Source organism: Centropristis striata, chromosome 10 (genome assembly GCF_030273125.1).
Source record: "Centropristis striata isolate RG_2023a ecotype Rhode Island chromosome 10, C.striata_1.0, whole genome shotgun sequence".
NCBI classification, from domain to species: Eukaryota; Metazoa; Chordata; class Actinopteri; order Perciformes; family Serranidae; genus Centropristis; species Centropristis striata.
Window position 1 is genome coordinate 12,612,759 of NC_081526.1, and position 16,422 is coordinate 12,629,180.

General features: G+C 38.6%; 2 protein-coding genes across 2 annotated transcripts; one reads left to right on the forward strand and one right to left on the reverse strand.

The window, feature by feature from the left end:
* Positions 1–764: 764 nt before the first annotated feature.
* si:ch73-390b10.2 (Golgi pH regulator) lies at positions 765–8,846 on the forward strand. Its single transcript, XM_059343528.1, has 14 exons — positions 765–1,042; positions 2,602–2,661; positions 2,806–2,909; positions 2,993–3,099; positions 3,212–3,313; positions 3,458–3,578; positions 3,724–3,804; positions 4,484–4,593; positions 4,738–4,826; positions 7,068–7,160; positions 7,328–7,423; positions 7,779–7,868; positions 7,984–8,049; positions 8,143–8,846. The coding sequence occupies exons 1-14, from the start codon at positions 1,001–1,003 to the stop codon at positions 8,347–8,349; spliced, it is 1,368 nt and encodes a 455-aa protein (XP_059199511.1). The 5' UTR covers positions 765–1,000; the 3' UTR covers positions 8,350–8,846.
* Positions 8,847–8,977: 131 nt separating this feature from the next.
* On the reverse strand, positions 8,978–13,711 carry pdzk1 (PDZ domain containing 1). The gene is made up of 7 exons (XM_059343526.1): positions 13,403–13,711; positions 12,907–13,120; positions 11,550–11,882; positions 10,698–10,894; positions 10,393–10,617; positions 10,060–10,320; positions 8,978–9,364 (listed from the first exon to the last, which is right to left on the reverse strand). Exons 1-7 carry the CDS (start codon positions 13,607–13,609, stop codon positions 9,320–9,322), a joined length of 1,482 nt encoding a protein of 493 aa, XP_059199509.1. The 5' UTR covers positions 13,610–13,711; the 3' UTR covers positions 8,978–9,319.
* Between the last annotated feature and the right edge of the window lie 2,711 nt (positions 13,712–16,422).

Here is a 16,422-nt window from a genome sequence, read left to right on the forward strand (position 1 = left end):
TCCCTTTTAATACGTTTATTGCAGTGGAGTAAATGTGCAGTAAATTATGTTTTTATTGAGGTTAAATGGTTTCAAATTTAGGCTCACGTTGAGAAATACGGCAATGGAAAATATTTAATCAGAACTAATTACTAAAGGGTCATAGACAAGAATATTAGTCCTAAGAAAATAAATAATCATCCCGAAAAGGTCCAATATGTGGTCAAATCAAAGTAGCAGTAAAGTATTTGCAGTAGCCTAATGTAGACTAGGCATCTAAGTAACAATTAAGTAAGTAATAATTATACAACTGAGTAATAATATAGAAACAATTATTGCATGAAATAAGCAAAAATGCAAAAACTGTTCACATCAACATAAAATTATGTTTTCTTGTAGGACTCCACTGCTCATATGACTATGTTTACTGAGATAATAAGTTTTCAGGACCCTCGAATACAAAGGCAAATAATTTAAAGTGACTTCATGACCTAATCTCATCAAATTAACTATGCTACAAGTGGGTTATAAAGAGATCATAGTTGTAATAGTAATGGCACTGTTCAAGGCAGCAGCTTGTGTTTTGTCGCCCTCTGCAGGTGAACATGGTAATTACAATTACCCAGCAGAAATCCTCACAGCGTTAAATAAAATACCCATTTAAAAAAAAACAAATGAATCAAAAACCATATGTAATCTCGTAAAAATGTATTTCTAAATGATTTATAGTATCAAGAAATTTACCCTCGGGATTTTTTTTGTGTGAGACGTCATAGCCCTCCGACGGAAGTGTGTTTGTCGGACTCATCTTGATGACGCATCTAGATGGACCACTACTGAAACTTGACAGCTGAACAAGAAATGCTCCTAAAATGAGCTCATTAGCAACATAACAGACATTTCAAACGTTTCAAGGCTGATTTTTTTCAGTACCAACATGAACTGAAACTGTCCTCGACCCCGCTACGCCTTTGCGCTCAGTTTCTTCTGCGGATTACAGGCTGTTTTTACAGATAACATCATGTCGTTTGTGGTGGACTCAGTCATCATGTTCACCTCGCAGGTAATGAGGAGTTGGTAAAGTCGACAAACTCAAACGTGTATTTCTTCTGCAGCGTATGTTGTAAGCTAACCTAACGGAAAGAGAAAAAACGACGTGTTTTGCGTCCTGTACCTTACGTTAGAAGCTATATCGTCACCCTGTTAAAAATAATCGGCTATTTTTTTCAAGTTTTGCAGGAAACACAAAAAACTTCACCAAAAGTGTAACATATGATATTTATTGATCATTTCACTCAAAAAGGATGTAACAAAGGATGGCTATTGGCATAGTAATAACACTGTGTGTAAATGATGTAACTTAAGAAAAATAAATGACTTAGGCAATTTTTTGAACATGCCGTTGTGACTTAAGCAAGATATGGTAACACTTTATTTTGAAGGTGTCTACATAAGAGTCACACAAGCCTGTCAGAAACATGACATGACAAGTATCATAAGCATTAATGTTACTTCAAAGTGTCATTAGTGTCCATGACACATCCCATGTCATGTTTATGACACGCTCATGTCACTCTTATATAGACACCTTAGAGTAAAGAGTTACCAATATTTGTGTCAACAATAAAACACTGATAAACTAAACTGATAACTAAACAATCTCCCTCTAGCTCTTCTTTGCTGGGTTCTTATCTGATGCCTGTGAATGTGGCAAATTGTCAGAGAAGTGATGATCTTAAAGTGGTAAAATCACATGATTTGATCTACTGAGGATGTAGGATGTTGCTTGCTCCCATTTCCCAATACTGAGATTAAAACTCAGTTTATGTGGATTCACCACACCTTTCAGAATTCATGTAACTCAAGAGTAAGTGTAACTCAAACACAACCGCTACAAATACTCCCATACACTTTCTGAATACATTTTGCTTACTGAGGCCTTGTATTTAACTACAATTGTGAACGTCCTGCTCTGCACCTCCATGGAATCAGCACAATCATTGCTAGAACTAGGAACAACTCTTTTGTGCAAAATAACACAGTTATAATGTTTAAATAATTAAGAGAATAAAAGCGCATGATGAATGTCCGATTTTCAGTGAATATTTGTCACTTGACCGTTCCTCTCAGCCAAATCAATGATGGCTTCACAGTGTCGCTCAGGGCATAATTTAATGTTTTTAACAGGATCTAGTTATTCCAAAAGGTTTATTTTTTATGTTTTAATTGAAACTTGGAATAATGTGATTTTGACAGAAATATCACAATTGTTTGTGCCTTTTTTGGTTACTTTTTCAAACGGTGATATGATAACTTACATTGAAGTTGTTTTTTTTCTTTTTTAAATGTCCCAATAAACAAAGAGTGTGACAATGAGCCAGAATGCACAATACTAGGATCCTGGAATTGAAGCAGCTAAATGGAATTCAGCCATTTCATTTTAAAACTTGTTCTTTCCATACAGTGACATGTCAAATGTCCTCTGTAGAAAAATGTCTATTTGCCTTCAATTTTAAACTTGGAATTTGATTAAAGATCTGACGTTTGTTTGGTTCACCAAATTTCTGAGCTTGATAATGAACATTTCCTATGTAATCTTCTTCTTCCCTCCTTCCTTCACAGGTGCTGTTCTTTGGATTTGGCTGGTTATTCTTTATGCGGCAGCTGTTTAAAGATTATGAGGTAAAGTGTTTTAACAAAACATTTATTTACAACCACCCCAAAAACACTAGGATGGATTGATCAATTACTGGCCACAGCATATTAATAACTACAGAGTTGTGGGCCTCATTAATTACTGTAATCCTCAACTGTTTGTCTCAACAGGTGCGACAGTACGTTGTCCAGGTGGTTTTCTCTGTCACTTTTGCTTTTTCGTGTACCATGTTTGAGCTGATCATCTTTGAGATCCTGGGTGCCTTAAGTAGCAGGTAAGTACATTTTCTGAGTACTATGAGTGTGTTTTATTGCAGCTTATTGCAGAAGAATTTTAACCCTCATATCTTTGCCACAGCTCTCGGTACTTTCACTGGAAGCTGAATCTGTATGTGATACTGCTGGTCCTAATCTTTGTGGTGCCTTTCTACATCGGCTACTTTGTTGTCAGCAACATACGCCTGTGTAAGTAAAGCTTATTATCTGGACATTCTAAGAGTGAGTGATGCTGTTTGACGGATATTATTTTCACAGAATTGGTCACAGGAAGTTTCTTTTCTTTTTTGCATTTGTGTAGTGCAGAGACAGAAGCTTCTGTTCGCTTGTATGGTGTGGTTTACCTTTATGTATTTCTTCTGGAAGTTGGGAGACCCGTTCCCCATTCTGAGCCCAAAACATGGTGAGTGTGCATTCTTCTCCTTTCTCGGTTGCGCCTTTTTTTTCTTCTTCTTATAATGTGAGAGTCTTGTGTCTGTCAATAAGTTAAAAGGCAAGTGAAAGAATGGTGTCTCTGTTTTAAAGTCTGTTGTTGTCTATTATTCAGGCATCCTGTCCATTGAGCAGCTAATCAGTCGTGTTGGTGTGATCGGAGTCACCCTGATGGCTCTGTTGTCCGGATTTGGTGCGGTGAACTGTCCCTACACATACATGTCCTATTTCCTCAGGTAACGTGACCTTCAGGGGTTGTAGTCCACATCTTGTTAATCTGAGCGTGCTTTTGCATTAGACATAACTATCCTGAATCGCATTGTTGTTATCATGACACATGCTGCCATTGCTGTGATGCTTCCTGCTTTGTTATTTTCACAGAAATGTAACAGACAGCGACATCCTCGCTCTGGAGAGGCGGCTGCTCCAGACTATGGACATGATTGTCAGCAAGAAGAAACGGTATGTAAAAAAAAAATTATGTTATAGTTAAAAACATAAATAAGAATAGGATGTCCCAATCAAGTTTTTTTCCCCTAATTCTGATCAGAGTAATTTCAAATTGATTATCTGCTGATGCAATCTCAATCCCATACCTCTATTTTCCTAGATAATTCAGCTGCACAGTACATTAATTAAGTTATTAACATACTTCCATGATGTTTATCTAAATAGCTCAGCATTGCTATAAGAGAAAGTTCCTGCATTCCAGTTGTTCCTTCATTTTTTTTTTTTTTCTAATTTTTTTTAATAAGTAAAGTATAAAATAAGAAACCTTAGATCATAATAATTTTCGTTCTAGCTGTCTCGAGGAGTTTCTTCTTTTAAAAGTGTCCTCCAGTGTTTTCTGCTGGGGGCTGACACACAGCACTGTGGAGATAGGTCTGGCTATGCAAGTGTTTAGTGTTGTTGTCTTTGTGCAGGTTAATAACTTAGCCTTTTCTTTTTGGCTTTTGTTGCACTTGCAATGGTCATTGGTGCCAGCACTGCTGTCTGTCTTTCCTCTGAGCAAATTAAATGCACCATAGACGACAGCAAAACCCAAGAGCCTCTCACAATGCGCTGAAAATAAATGAATAAATTAGGTTAAATATGTATAAAACAAATCACTACGGGACAATAATTTGTTCTGTGTGTGTAGGATTGCGATGACACGGAGGCAGATGTACCAGCGTGGGGAAGACCAGAACAAACAGACAGGATTCTGGGGGATGATCAAGAGTGTTACCTCAACACAAACAGGCAGCGAAAGTATCCTTTGTACCTATATCGAGTACAATTCCAAAAAATTGTGTTATTATTAGACTTATTTTATTTTTATCTGTTACCGGATAGCTATGTACTAATTGTCAACAGTATTTGTAGCAGATGTCAGCCTTGACTTCCTCCCTCCAGACCTATCTCTGATCCAGCAGGAGATTGATGCTCTCGAGGAGCTGAGTCGGCAACTCTTTCTTGAGACTGTGGACCTGCAAGCCACAAAGGTAACGTGCATGCACAAACAGTACACAGTAACGAACCCACAACACACACACTGTGCTCCATTTAACTATGAAGATACACAGTGGATTAAAAGTAAATATAATGATACAATGTGGAAGAACATGCAAACAATAATCTAATGCAATAATCTGGAATGAAGTTATGAAGGAGGAAGTTTAAAATAAACATGCTCCATGATAGTTCAGATGGGAACAAAAAACATTCCTTGCGTATAACATGGACTTCCTAGGATTAAATAGAAATCAGTGATGAAGTTTTCTAAACCCCACTCGGCTTTACAGAGCTTTAGCAAGTTTCAGCTCATGACTTGACTGTTTTGATTCACTCTCACTGCTCTCATAGTGTTGTTTTAGGCAGCTGCTTTCAGCAAAGAGGCTCTAAAAAACAATGTTGACTACCTGCTTGCGGCAAACAGTCACAGTTACTGACTTGCTGGTGAGCAAACTGGAGCTCAGATATTTCCCATAATAAAACAGAGCTTAAAGAGGGTTAACAATTGATCTACATTCATGAGTTGACCTGAAAAAAAGACTACAAATGAATGATAATGTTGCTCCATAACTGCTGGATGTGTAAATAATTTGCTAGCAAAGTTCGCCATATTAACAGGCATAAACAGGTGATGACATGTGACTGTTGTGTTTCTGTGTTTGCTCCTCCCAAATGACCCAAAATATCAGTTACAGTTACATTTAAGTGTACTTTAATTGCTTTATATGTCCTGACTTGCACAGTTGATAGCTCTGACTATTTTATGACTCCTATGAAAGGCTCAGTAAAGCATAGACTGTATAAATAATTGACGTAGTGACCGTGACGTCACCCATTGGTTTGTGGCCCATTGGAAGCACGTTACTTTACTCAGAAAAATGAATAGCTACTCCTTGGAGTGTCTGTTAGTCCAACCACACGCTGAACAAGACATTTTTAATGAGCAAAATGTTCAAATAAACTATCATTAAGTGTGAAAGGGTCAAAGTTATGAGACCAAACTGGCAAACTTCCTTTTTATTATCCAATATGAAGTTATAAATAACTTTATTGACACATTTCCGTGGATATGCATTGTTCTGCTTCTCTGCTTATGACGGCTCGCCTTGTTAGTGACCTGTCAATCAGAGGTAGCCACGCCCCAAATCATCCAATTCTTTATCTTCTATTTTTTTCTAAATGGGGCCATTATTTACACTATTAACATCAAATTGTCTTGAAGAAGATTTTTTGCTAGCGAATGAGACCATAGTGTTGTCCTAAAAAAAATTCTGACGTAATAAATCAAGTGAGAAGTTTTCTCATTTTGTATCGAAATTAATGGAACAAAATGTTTTTGCAGCCACACTTAGCACCCCCTGCTGGAATTTTTTGTAGAAGGCACTTCCTGGTTTGCCTCCCTGCTCAGACCTGGAGGTTGACGACTGAGTTAAAGTGTTATCTCTGGTGCAGTGTTTTTGACTTCCAAGGACCCTCTGTTCTTCCTCGAGAATCTGTCAACAAAGGCAGACCTCCCAAAACAAAATCTCCTTTGCTGAATGTTATCAGTTTGGTGCTTTGTTGGCTGTTAACCTGGATAAGGTTGTGGTGTGTGTTTGTGTCTGTAGTTTGTCCCTTCCCGACCCCCTCAGTTGATTATTACAGTCGGCAGGTACAGTCAAAGATTACAGAGGTAGTTAATCTGAGATCTAGCTTGGGTTTAGTTTCCACCAATGTTTGGGTCTGGTTAGAGCTTTTTATGTTTGATTTGATTAAACAGGAATATTCCTCATGTTTATTAGTGCTGGTTCAACAACACCAAACCTACATAAACTTTCCGATTTCTAACCAAATATATAAATATGGCATTTTCCATGCATAGGCCTAAACTTTATAATACTAGATACATAATAATTACTACAAACAATGTCCAGACAGTCTCCGACTGTAATTTCAACCTGGTTTATTGCCATTATTGTCACATCACTAGCAGTATTACACCAAAGAACCTCATAAAACAGTGTGTATAAACTTTTGATAGACTGCTGTCCAGTCTGCTCTTTGCAAATATTATAGCAATACATTTTGCTCAAATCAGTATCTGATTACTTCCTTAACCTAAACTAGGAGTCTTTGAAATTCTTCCACTGACTGCCATTACTTTTATCTATATAGACATGACCCACTTTGATTACCCCTATTGCTGATAAACGATTTACTAATAATTTTCAACCACCTTTCCTTATCTTTAGGAGCGAATTGAGTACTCAAAGACATTCCAGGGGAAATACTTCAACTTCCTCGGCTACTTCTTTTCCATCTATTGTGTTTGGAAAATTTTCATGGTGAGAACATTCACACTTGTATTCTGGCATTGAATCTTTCCTTCTCACTCACACATAGATACTGTGAGTGCTATGGCCCAGTTACATAATCACATTTGCTATGATTTTTATTGTTTAAGATTAAGTTCAAACATTTATTTCATAAGTCTCTCTTCTGTCCATCATAGGCCACAATAAACATTGTGTTCGATCGAGTTGGAAAGACGGATCCAGTGACGAGGGGGATTGAAATTACAGTGAACTACTTGGGGATCCAGTTTGATGTAAGACCCACACAGACACACACATACACACACACACACACACACACACACACACACACACACACACACACACACCTGCGATAGTCACATGTCACTGCATGACCTCCTGTAAAGATAATTGCTGGCCCATTATCTTCCCTCTGCCTGCTTTCTCTGCAGTAAACCTGCTAGTGATAATGTTCAGCCTTTTTGCACGTAGACAATTATTTGATTGTGTTAGCTGGTAGCTCAACCTCACACAGACACAAATAAATGATATCTGCAGATTTAAAGTCAGATACCTACTCATAATTTCCTTTTTTTCTCCATTGCTTTGTTTTTTAATATTATTTTGTTCTCTTTTTCCTCTTCTTAGGTGAAGTTTTGGTCCCAACACATTTCTTTCATCTTAGTGGGAATAATAATCGTTACATCCATCCGTGGCTTACTCATCACCCTCACCAAGGTAAACCTATCATGATACATGTTGAAATAGCTACTTATTTCGAGGCAATTCAATCTGTGAGATTTTTTTTTTATTATGGTGTTTAACCAAAGAATTAACGCTTCTTGGTTTTTAGTTCTTCTATGCAATATCAAGCAGCAAATCCTCCAATGTGATCGTGCTTGTCCTCGCTCAGATCATGGTGAGTGTGTTCCTCTATAGTTCTTTTATAACACATATCACAGCCTACAAACAACAAAAAGAACAATATTTTGTCTGTGTCTCACTCCACCAGGGGATGTATTTTGTGTCCTCCGTGTTGCTGATGCGTATGAGCATGCCGCTGGAGTATCGCTCCATTGTGACAGAGGTTCTGGGAGAACTGCAGTTCAACTTCTACCATCGATGGTTTGACGTCATCTTCTTGGTCAGTGCCTTGTCCAGCATCCTCTTCCTTTATCTCGCCCACAAGCAGGCTCCAGAGAAACACATGACCCTCTGATCCTCTACATCTCCTTCCACCTGGATGTGACTCCTGACCCCTGGGTGGCTTTGAATCTGGAATTTAGGGATATCCAGAATTTTTTTTATATGGGACATAATTGTGTGGACTGCCTGTTCCTGAATCAGGAATGGCCGATTGAGAGATGCAAGTGATGGGGAACTATTGGAGCACAACTTTGAATGTGGAATTTCTTGAATTTAGGTATTTACAGATCAAACGATAATATTAGGAATTTATTTTTTACTTGCAAATTCAATCATTTTGCACTCTTTGTTCTTAAGTTTTCATTATTTTGGCCAAAGTGATATGTTCCTTTCTTTTGTCTGAACACACTGGAGCTGTACTGTTCGCGGCACATCACTGCTTTACTCCCACTGAGGTGTAAATGGACTAAATGAAGGAAAGATCAAGATGTCACACATGATCTCCATCCTGAAGCAAAATATGTTGATTGGGAACAAAAACAAATACCCATAAAGGAAGCTTTATTCTGATAGTAGTATTCATTTATTTGTGTTCATGGAAATTGTAAATCATTTACTTGAGAACTGGGAACAGCAAAGTTAATTTTTGACGACATTAAATAAAGGCAGCAGTCTTTGCATAGAGAAAAACACATGAAAGGCACAGGATTAACTGGCAACATCAGTAGTGTTAGCTTCAGCTCTGTAGGCTATAGATATCTTGGTAACACATGTAATCAAAGCTTTAAGAGATATTACTCAGATCATTACATATCATCATTTACAAGTGGATGTATGCTTTAAAGTAAAACAAAAGTATTCACAAACACATTTTGTTCTTAGCCCTTTGATACATTCAACTCTCCTGCCATGGTTTGGATATTTACAGTGAATTTTAAAGTCTTTGTTGGATGTGTTAAGCCGTAAGAGCTTGATTGTTTAAAAAACAATGAATTACAACATTAGATTTGCCAAATAAGGGAGCACGTCCTTTCGGTTGCTTCTCAGAATCTTTCATCAAGACTGTCGTGAGATATAGATGAAATGGTCTAGAAGAGAGAGAGAAGGAAAATAAAATCAATTATTTTAGACATTGAACATATTCTCTCAGTCAGTTTTTGGTTGAAAAATGATGAATGACGTAAAACGTAGTAATTTTGGCTCTCGGGTAAGATGCAGCATGTATGCAGCCAACAACTGCCAAGAGTTGACCGTCATGCTAGCGACAGCAGCATGATGGCGCTTGACTAACTGGCCCTCAGCATCCCTACGTGCTCGTAGGAGACTAATTTGCTGGAAGGAAAGCGGACCCCAACTCCGGAGGTGAACAAGCTAGCTAGCTAACCAGCCAGCGTCCGTGTCCGGATCTACAGACACACTTTACAGCCTCACTTTTGTGTACTGTCACCATAACATCTGACAACATCTGGTCACTGAGTACATCTTTTGAGATAGTCAATGATGAAAAAGTGCCAGGTCAGTTTTACTCCCATGCTACTTTTACTGTCTGTACAAAATTTCATGGCAATCTATCTGATAGCTGGCAAGACATTTCACTCAGAATCAAAATATTAACCATAGTTTAAATCATGAACATATCTTCATGCCAATCCATTTAGCTGTTGGTGAGATTTTTAAGTCTGGACCAAAGGGGGAACATTGACTGAAAAACCAACATTACCATCCTTATAACCACACAGCTCGTGAAGATATTACATTTGAGCATTTTAAAAGCTCCACTCACCCTGTCTCTTGTGGTGTCTGCGTTGTGGACCTGAGCGTAAGATGTTTCCCCGAGGAGCAGGCGTGTGATGCTCACTCCTTTAGCTTTCAGTTTGTCATAGACGCTCTTCTTAGCCACCAGCATTTCCAGAGAGTTGCCACTGAGGCGGATCATTGTTACCACCTCCTCATGGCTGCTGTCCTCCACATTTACTCCGTTCACCTCCACCACAATATCATCATCCTCCAGACCGGACCTGTCAGCCGCTTCACCCTTCACCACCTGAAAGAAAGTATGTGTCACCACTTTGATTGACAACAGTGATTACATGGTGTGAATTCCTGTAATTCTTACGTCCTTGATGTACTGTCCAGCCACCCCCTGGATGCCGTTCAGGTGGAAGCCATAGCCAGATGAGGCCTTCTCCATTCTACACAGTTTAGGCTTGAGCACCTCCTCCATCTCCTGAACAGGTGTGGGTGGTGGGGCAGGGGTGGGTAAATTGATGGCCTCTGTATAACTGGGCGGTGAGTTGGACTCATTCATTTCCTCCAGGAAGAGCATAGGAGACACTTTCCCCTGTCAGGAACACAATAATGACATTAAATTTGTGGAATGTATTAAATCTATTGAAGTTTTAGAGTGGCGCCCTGACTCACCTGCATATACATTTTGTCCGTATCTTTGTCCACCACTAGGAAGCAGCATTGGTTGCCGCTCTGCCTGATCTTGTTTACCACCTGGTTATGGCTGCAACTGTCCACCTCCTGGCCATCCACAGCTACCAGTCTCTCCATGTCCTTCAGACCTGCTCTGTCTGCTGGGCTGCCTCTGTCTATGTCCCTGATGTAGTGGCCTGCAGGGAGTTAAAGAGCACATTGTTGAAACCATAGACTATAAACGAAGTAGGCATATCAGTCAATGATGTTACTCATTGGTTTTAGGACTACCATTTTGATGCCTCGAGATTAGCAATTTGGCCATTGCCATCTTGGGTTTTGGAGCTAGAAGTGACCACATTGAGACGAGATGGGAAAGCTAATGCTTGTGGTAGCTAGTTAGCATGATTAGCAAAGGGCATCCATGGTTTTTCTCAACTTTGAAATTAACTGAGATGCTAATTTTGGCTAGTGGAAAATGGACTTAAAAGAAAATGTTGTTGCCTCATAATATGAACAGCTGCCTTTAGTGTCTTTTTAGTGATTTAGTTATGATTTTACTCTATATTTGACCATAATTTAAAAACTGAATGTTATGCTGTAAGAAGACTTAAAGCTAACATTTAGGACCATAAACTTATTAGAAAAATGTTTGCTGAGGTAGTTAATCAAGTGAGAAGTAGGATCATTTTCTCATAGACATATTTTAAATAAGTTGTCTTTTTTTAAAACCAGTGCAGTCACCCCCTGCAGGTCATTAGAAAGAATGCAGGTTAAAGGCACTTTGGCATTGCCTTTTATTTTCTCTGCGTTAAAACACCAGTTATTTATAATATTAACATCTGGCCTTACCTGTTCGGTTATTCCCCATCTTCAGCAGGAAGCCATATCCATCAGATCCTTTCGTCATGCTGACGATGCGTGGCTTGTGTGGGAGATACTTGGTTGTGGCTAACCATGATCCTATCTTTGTACGCTTGTTTTCGTAGTATCCGTTTGTTTCCTCGTCAACCAGCAAGAACATGAGGCTGCTGCCAGCAAGCTTGATCTTTTCCACTACCTGGTCGTGTGTGGAGTTTTCTACGTTCTCCCCGTTGATCTCTAGCAGGCGGTCTTTGACATTGACCCCTGCCCTGTCAGCCGCACCTCCATTGACCACCTCCGCCATGAACAAACCTTCCACACCTGGAAAATATGTTATAGAGGATGTTAAAAAAGCAAAAGATATTTCACCTGATATTACAAAGTCAAATCTCTTCAATCTGATAAAAATAATAGTATGATAAGGCAACCTTAATAAAGAATTTACTAATACTTTATAGACAAGCCATTAATAAGAAAATCCTTTGGACACCAATCTGTGCAAATCCCTTTCAGTGGTTATCATTCTCCTTCAATGTGGCACGGACTCTGTGGCTTCCGGCATTCGTGAGAACAGCTGCAGAGCAATTGAACCCAGATAATTATTTTATTAAAGTCGAACTCTCAGCAAGTTGTGCATCAACATTTTCATCAACTTCCTGAGTCATTTTTCTAACATGAGAGGACGTTCATGTGAATTTTCACAGTCAAAAATTAAATTTCCCAATTATTCTGAGAGCACATGAATGCAGCATAACACACCTAAATGTCTTGCTGCCTTCAAAGGTCATGTGACACACACTCCCATGCCAGATTCACAAGCTCACAAGTTTCATCTGAAGACAGCACCTAACCAAAGGGCCAGCAGTCGAGTTGCATTGTGGGTGATGTAGTCGCCAGGTTTTGACAAGGAAGAATAATGTGTGGAATGAGAAAACGATAGCCTATCTCTGTTTCTTCTACAAGCCTGTATCTCGTCAGCTGGGGTGTGGTTGTGTGTAATCAGAAGTGGGTTCTGTTACACCTGTAACCACACCCAGAAGTGATGTCACAAGGTCCTAAAGTACACTTGTACATCACTGGAAACCACTGGAGGTCTGAGTTAAAGACCCACACAATCTGGCAAACCAGTTAACCACTAGTTCCATATCTATAAAGAATCAGAAAATGTTCTTTCACCATTAAAAAGCTATTATTTAAAACCTATACAGTTTGATAAATAATCCCTTTTATAATCCAGTTCCACCCCACATGGATAGATAAATGAAACAGGCTTATACACTCCTATAGTCTTTTAAAAGGTCGTTGTCCTAAATTGCGATGGTCCTACCCTGCCTCCTCAGCTCACCTTTGACTGTGTGAAGAGAAAACCCGTAGCCTGAGCTGGCCTTAACCAGATAGCAGAGTTTGGGTTTTAGAGCCACTTTGGCCCCACTGTTGGCGACTGATGTGCCCTGATTGCCAGACAGGTTGACTCCCTGTTCTTTGAGTTGAATGTAAGAAGCTCCATCCAGGATGTGGAACGTGACTGTTGCTCCACTGTTTCTCACCATTTCCACCACCTGTCCCGGGGGAACACAGACACAGCAGAAGGTTTTTAAGAGAGACTCCTGTCACAGCATTAATCAGTTGGTGGTTAATTTAAGAAAAACGAAAAGCGTTTTGCTTTTCTACCCACTGATTGGAGGTTTAAGTAAAATTGTAAAGCAGTATATTTCTTTTTCCTTTCCATTCAATCGATAATCTTTTTCTGCATTCTGTCATTTTCGGGGCTCCATATAAGTCTAAGGAGGTGGTATTATTGATTTCATTAATGCACTGCGGTAATTCCTCATCCCACTTACATCTGAATGGGACAGTCCATCAACGAATGTTCCATTGACCCGCAGGATGCGTTCTCCGTCTTTCATGCCTGCCAGTTCAGCTGGACCTCCCATTTCCAGGCAGCGGATCAGGTGACCCTCCTCACCATGCTCCATCCTCAAGTAGAAGCCGAACGTATGACCCGGCTTCTTGGTTAGAGAGATCACCCTCGGCTTGTACCCGGCCATGTCTTAACATAGAGGACAGGGTTAGTGTCCTACACACACAATCACAGATTGCATCTTGTAATGTCCTTTATGACACAATTTGCTTTCTATAGCTATTACAATTATCTCCAAATATTAGAAAGGTAGTTGAAAAAATGTGTTGTAAAAGTTACAGACCATATTTTGAACGGTTTACTTTAGACATTTTCAGACTGAGATAGACCAAGAAATACAAGACAGACTATGTTCAGTATATTAATCTAACCCTTCAGGAAAGGAAAAGCTACAGTTACTGTATCTACTTATAACCCTGAATGTGTCGTCTGTCGTCCCCTTTTTCCGTCCACGCCTGTCACCCTTTCAGCATCGTCATTTAATAGCACATAACCCTGGAATCATAGAAGCCACGGAAGTGCTGATAGCTTCGGATGAAAAGTTAATCTTCCATGTCAGCACTCCAGTGGCAGTTAATGGTTAACAGCAGGCACATCTGACTGTGGTGACGACTTTCCTTTAAAAGACAGCCTGGACTTTGAATGCACAGTAAGTATTGTCACTGTAATCCTCTTATTGGGCTGTTTCCATTTCCATACGGGAAGGTCATAAAGGATATGTGTGTTGGTATGTGTGTCTACTGACTGAAGTTATTGTAGGAAGCTGTTTGTTCTTTAAGTGTCACATAGCGAAGATGAGATCCAACTATTTATTGCTCGGAGTCGGTTGTTACTCTTTTATTTTTTATTTATGCTGGTTTCCAATTGATTTGCAACAACCAAAATGTACACAAAAAAAACAGCATCCCACATGTTGTAGAATACAAACAATAAACCTGCTGTTTGTGCCAGTACTGTTTTTGTAAAGGTTATTTGATTTGAACTGCCAAGGCTAAATTTGCAACATGCTTTTTTTTCATTTGGCCTGGAAAGTATTTAAGATGTATTATGACAAAACATTTTATTTGTGTAACTCAGATTTTTGTGCCTGCCTCCCACTTAATCCATCTTTTAAGTATAAAGTGCAATATTTTCAAGGTTTGATTCTGAAGTAATCTGGTTAGATTATTTTTTGCAATGTATTAAATTACATTACTGATAACAAAAATGGCCATGTAATTTGAATTCACAACCAACTCAAAGTAATCTGACCCAGCCCTGTATGATCTGAGTACAGTTCATTCCATTTCATCAAACCTTGATAAATCCTAATTTTTAACCTAACTTTCTTTGTATTCTAGTTTAATTTGAAAAACAACAATATTTGCCTACTGTACAGACACACATTACATTCTACATTTACTCCCCCAACACTCAGCTGAAACTAATTTCTGCTTCTCCAGCATGCTATTCAACCACTCCAAAAAGAACATTTCCTAGTTAGTTAGTTAACACATTTTTTCCAAATTCAGTGAAACTTCAGAATCTCTTCAGAATAAAGTGAGGTTGTGTGGTTTTAACAGCCTTTAGCTTCCACATCCATCCACGAGAGGACACTTTGGAGTTCTTAAGGTTAATATTGTCTTTATAAAAGTCCTCTTTCCACAAATCCAACGTGTTAATAAATAATTTATATTGTTCAGCATGTTCGTGGTTTCCAATTTTTTTGGCTTGTGTGACTCCTTAAAATGAATCACTGTGTACCTGCAATTGCTTAGCGACAGTTTCAACCATAAAGTGAAGTTTTTCTATATTTTTACAGCCATAAAGTAGTCAAAATATTAAATTAGAGGAAAGTCTGAGGAAATGGAGCAATACATGTATTTTTTCTTGTTCCTAGCCTGTAAATAATATCATAACCCTTCACTTTTAGTTAATTTTTTTTCATCTGTAATTAATTTGAATTATATGAATCACAAATCTCAGGGAAAACATATACAGTATGTCGTGTTTTTTTTTAAATTAAACTCACCAGCTCGTCTTTGCTCAGTGTCCCAGTCCAAAGGAGGAGCTCACCTGTCACTGCTTGGCTGTTATCTAATGTCTTCAACCTGTTCTCCTCCTCCTCCTCCTCCTCCCCCCTCCTCCTTTCTCTGCAGGGACTTTGATGGTCCAAAGGTGAGCTTAAAGGCTGAGTTATTTAACAGTGTCTCGTGTCAGGAATGTCTCAGGAGGCGATGGCCGTGCAATGTGTCTTAAAAAAGGAAGACGGAACCATGAAGCAGTCATCTGTTTACTGGTCAAAGGTACATCTCAGTCAGCAACACATTAAGGAAATATTCATGTAATCAAGCACACTTTATGATCATAAAATGGCATAAAATGAAAATAAATCCTTTCAGTGTTTTTGCATTATTTTTGCCATCTGCACAATTTAATTTGCCAGGTTATTAGATACACCCATCTAAATCTATTCTAATTCAGTAATTTGCAATAAACCTACTATAATGAAGCTAATGTTCAGGTTTTGTTTAATTGTTTTAGTGAGGTGAAGATTCAGTTTAATAGTTACTTAGGGGGCTGTATTGAATTTTTGATTATTGTAATTATTATTTGACAGTACTAAATAAACAAAACCTATTTTTTAAGACTTTGTTATGCATGATAATGTTTCACCTAAAACATAGAACTTAAGACATCATGTAGACACAAACCATCAGTAACTGTACTCGTATAAAAGCCTCAATAAACATTTTAGCCTTAAGCTAATGATCTATAACCCTGATGTGTGTGTCAATTACATATAAAAACAGAATGTATCAATGTGGATTAGCAAATTATCGCATTCTGTTTTATTTACATTTAAAACAACATCCCACCCTTTTTGGATTCAGTTCCAAGATTTTTCACCTTAATGTCACCTGAAGTTAAAGTTTGACTTTTCTGCCCTCATGAATCTCT

Bases quoted from the DNA above. Each gene is read 5' to 3' on its own strand.
- si:ch73-390b10.2 (XM_059343528.1), top strand. From the start codon at position 1,001: ATGTCGTTTGTGGTGGACTCAGTCATCATGTTCACCTCGCAG. The intron at 2,910-2,992 runs GTAAGTACATTT...TCTTTGCCACAG, and splicing joins CTGGGTGCCTTAAGTAGCAG to CTCTCGGTACTTTCACTGGA. The intron at 7,161-7,327 runs GTGAGAACATTC...TGTCCATCATAG, and splicing joins GTGTTTGGAAAATTTTCATG to GCCACAATAAACATTGTGTT.
- pdzk1 (XM_059343526.1), bottom strand. From the start codon at position 13,609: ATGGCCGGGTACAAGCCGAGGGTGATCTCTCTAACCAAGAAGCCGGGT. The intron at 13,121-13,402 runs GTAAGTGGGATG...CCCCCGGGACAG, and splicing joins ATGGACTGTCCCATTCAGAT to GTGGTGGAAATGGTGAGAAA. The intron at 10,895-11,549 runs GTAAGGCCAGAT...AACTCCCTGCAG, and splicing joins GATGGGGAATAACCGAACAG to GCCACTACATCAGGGACATA.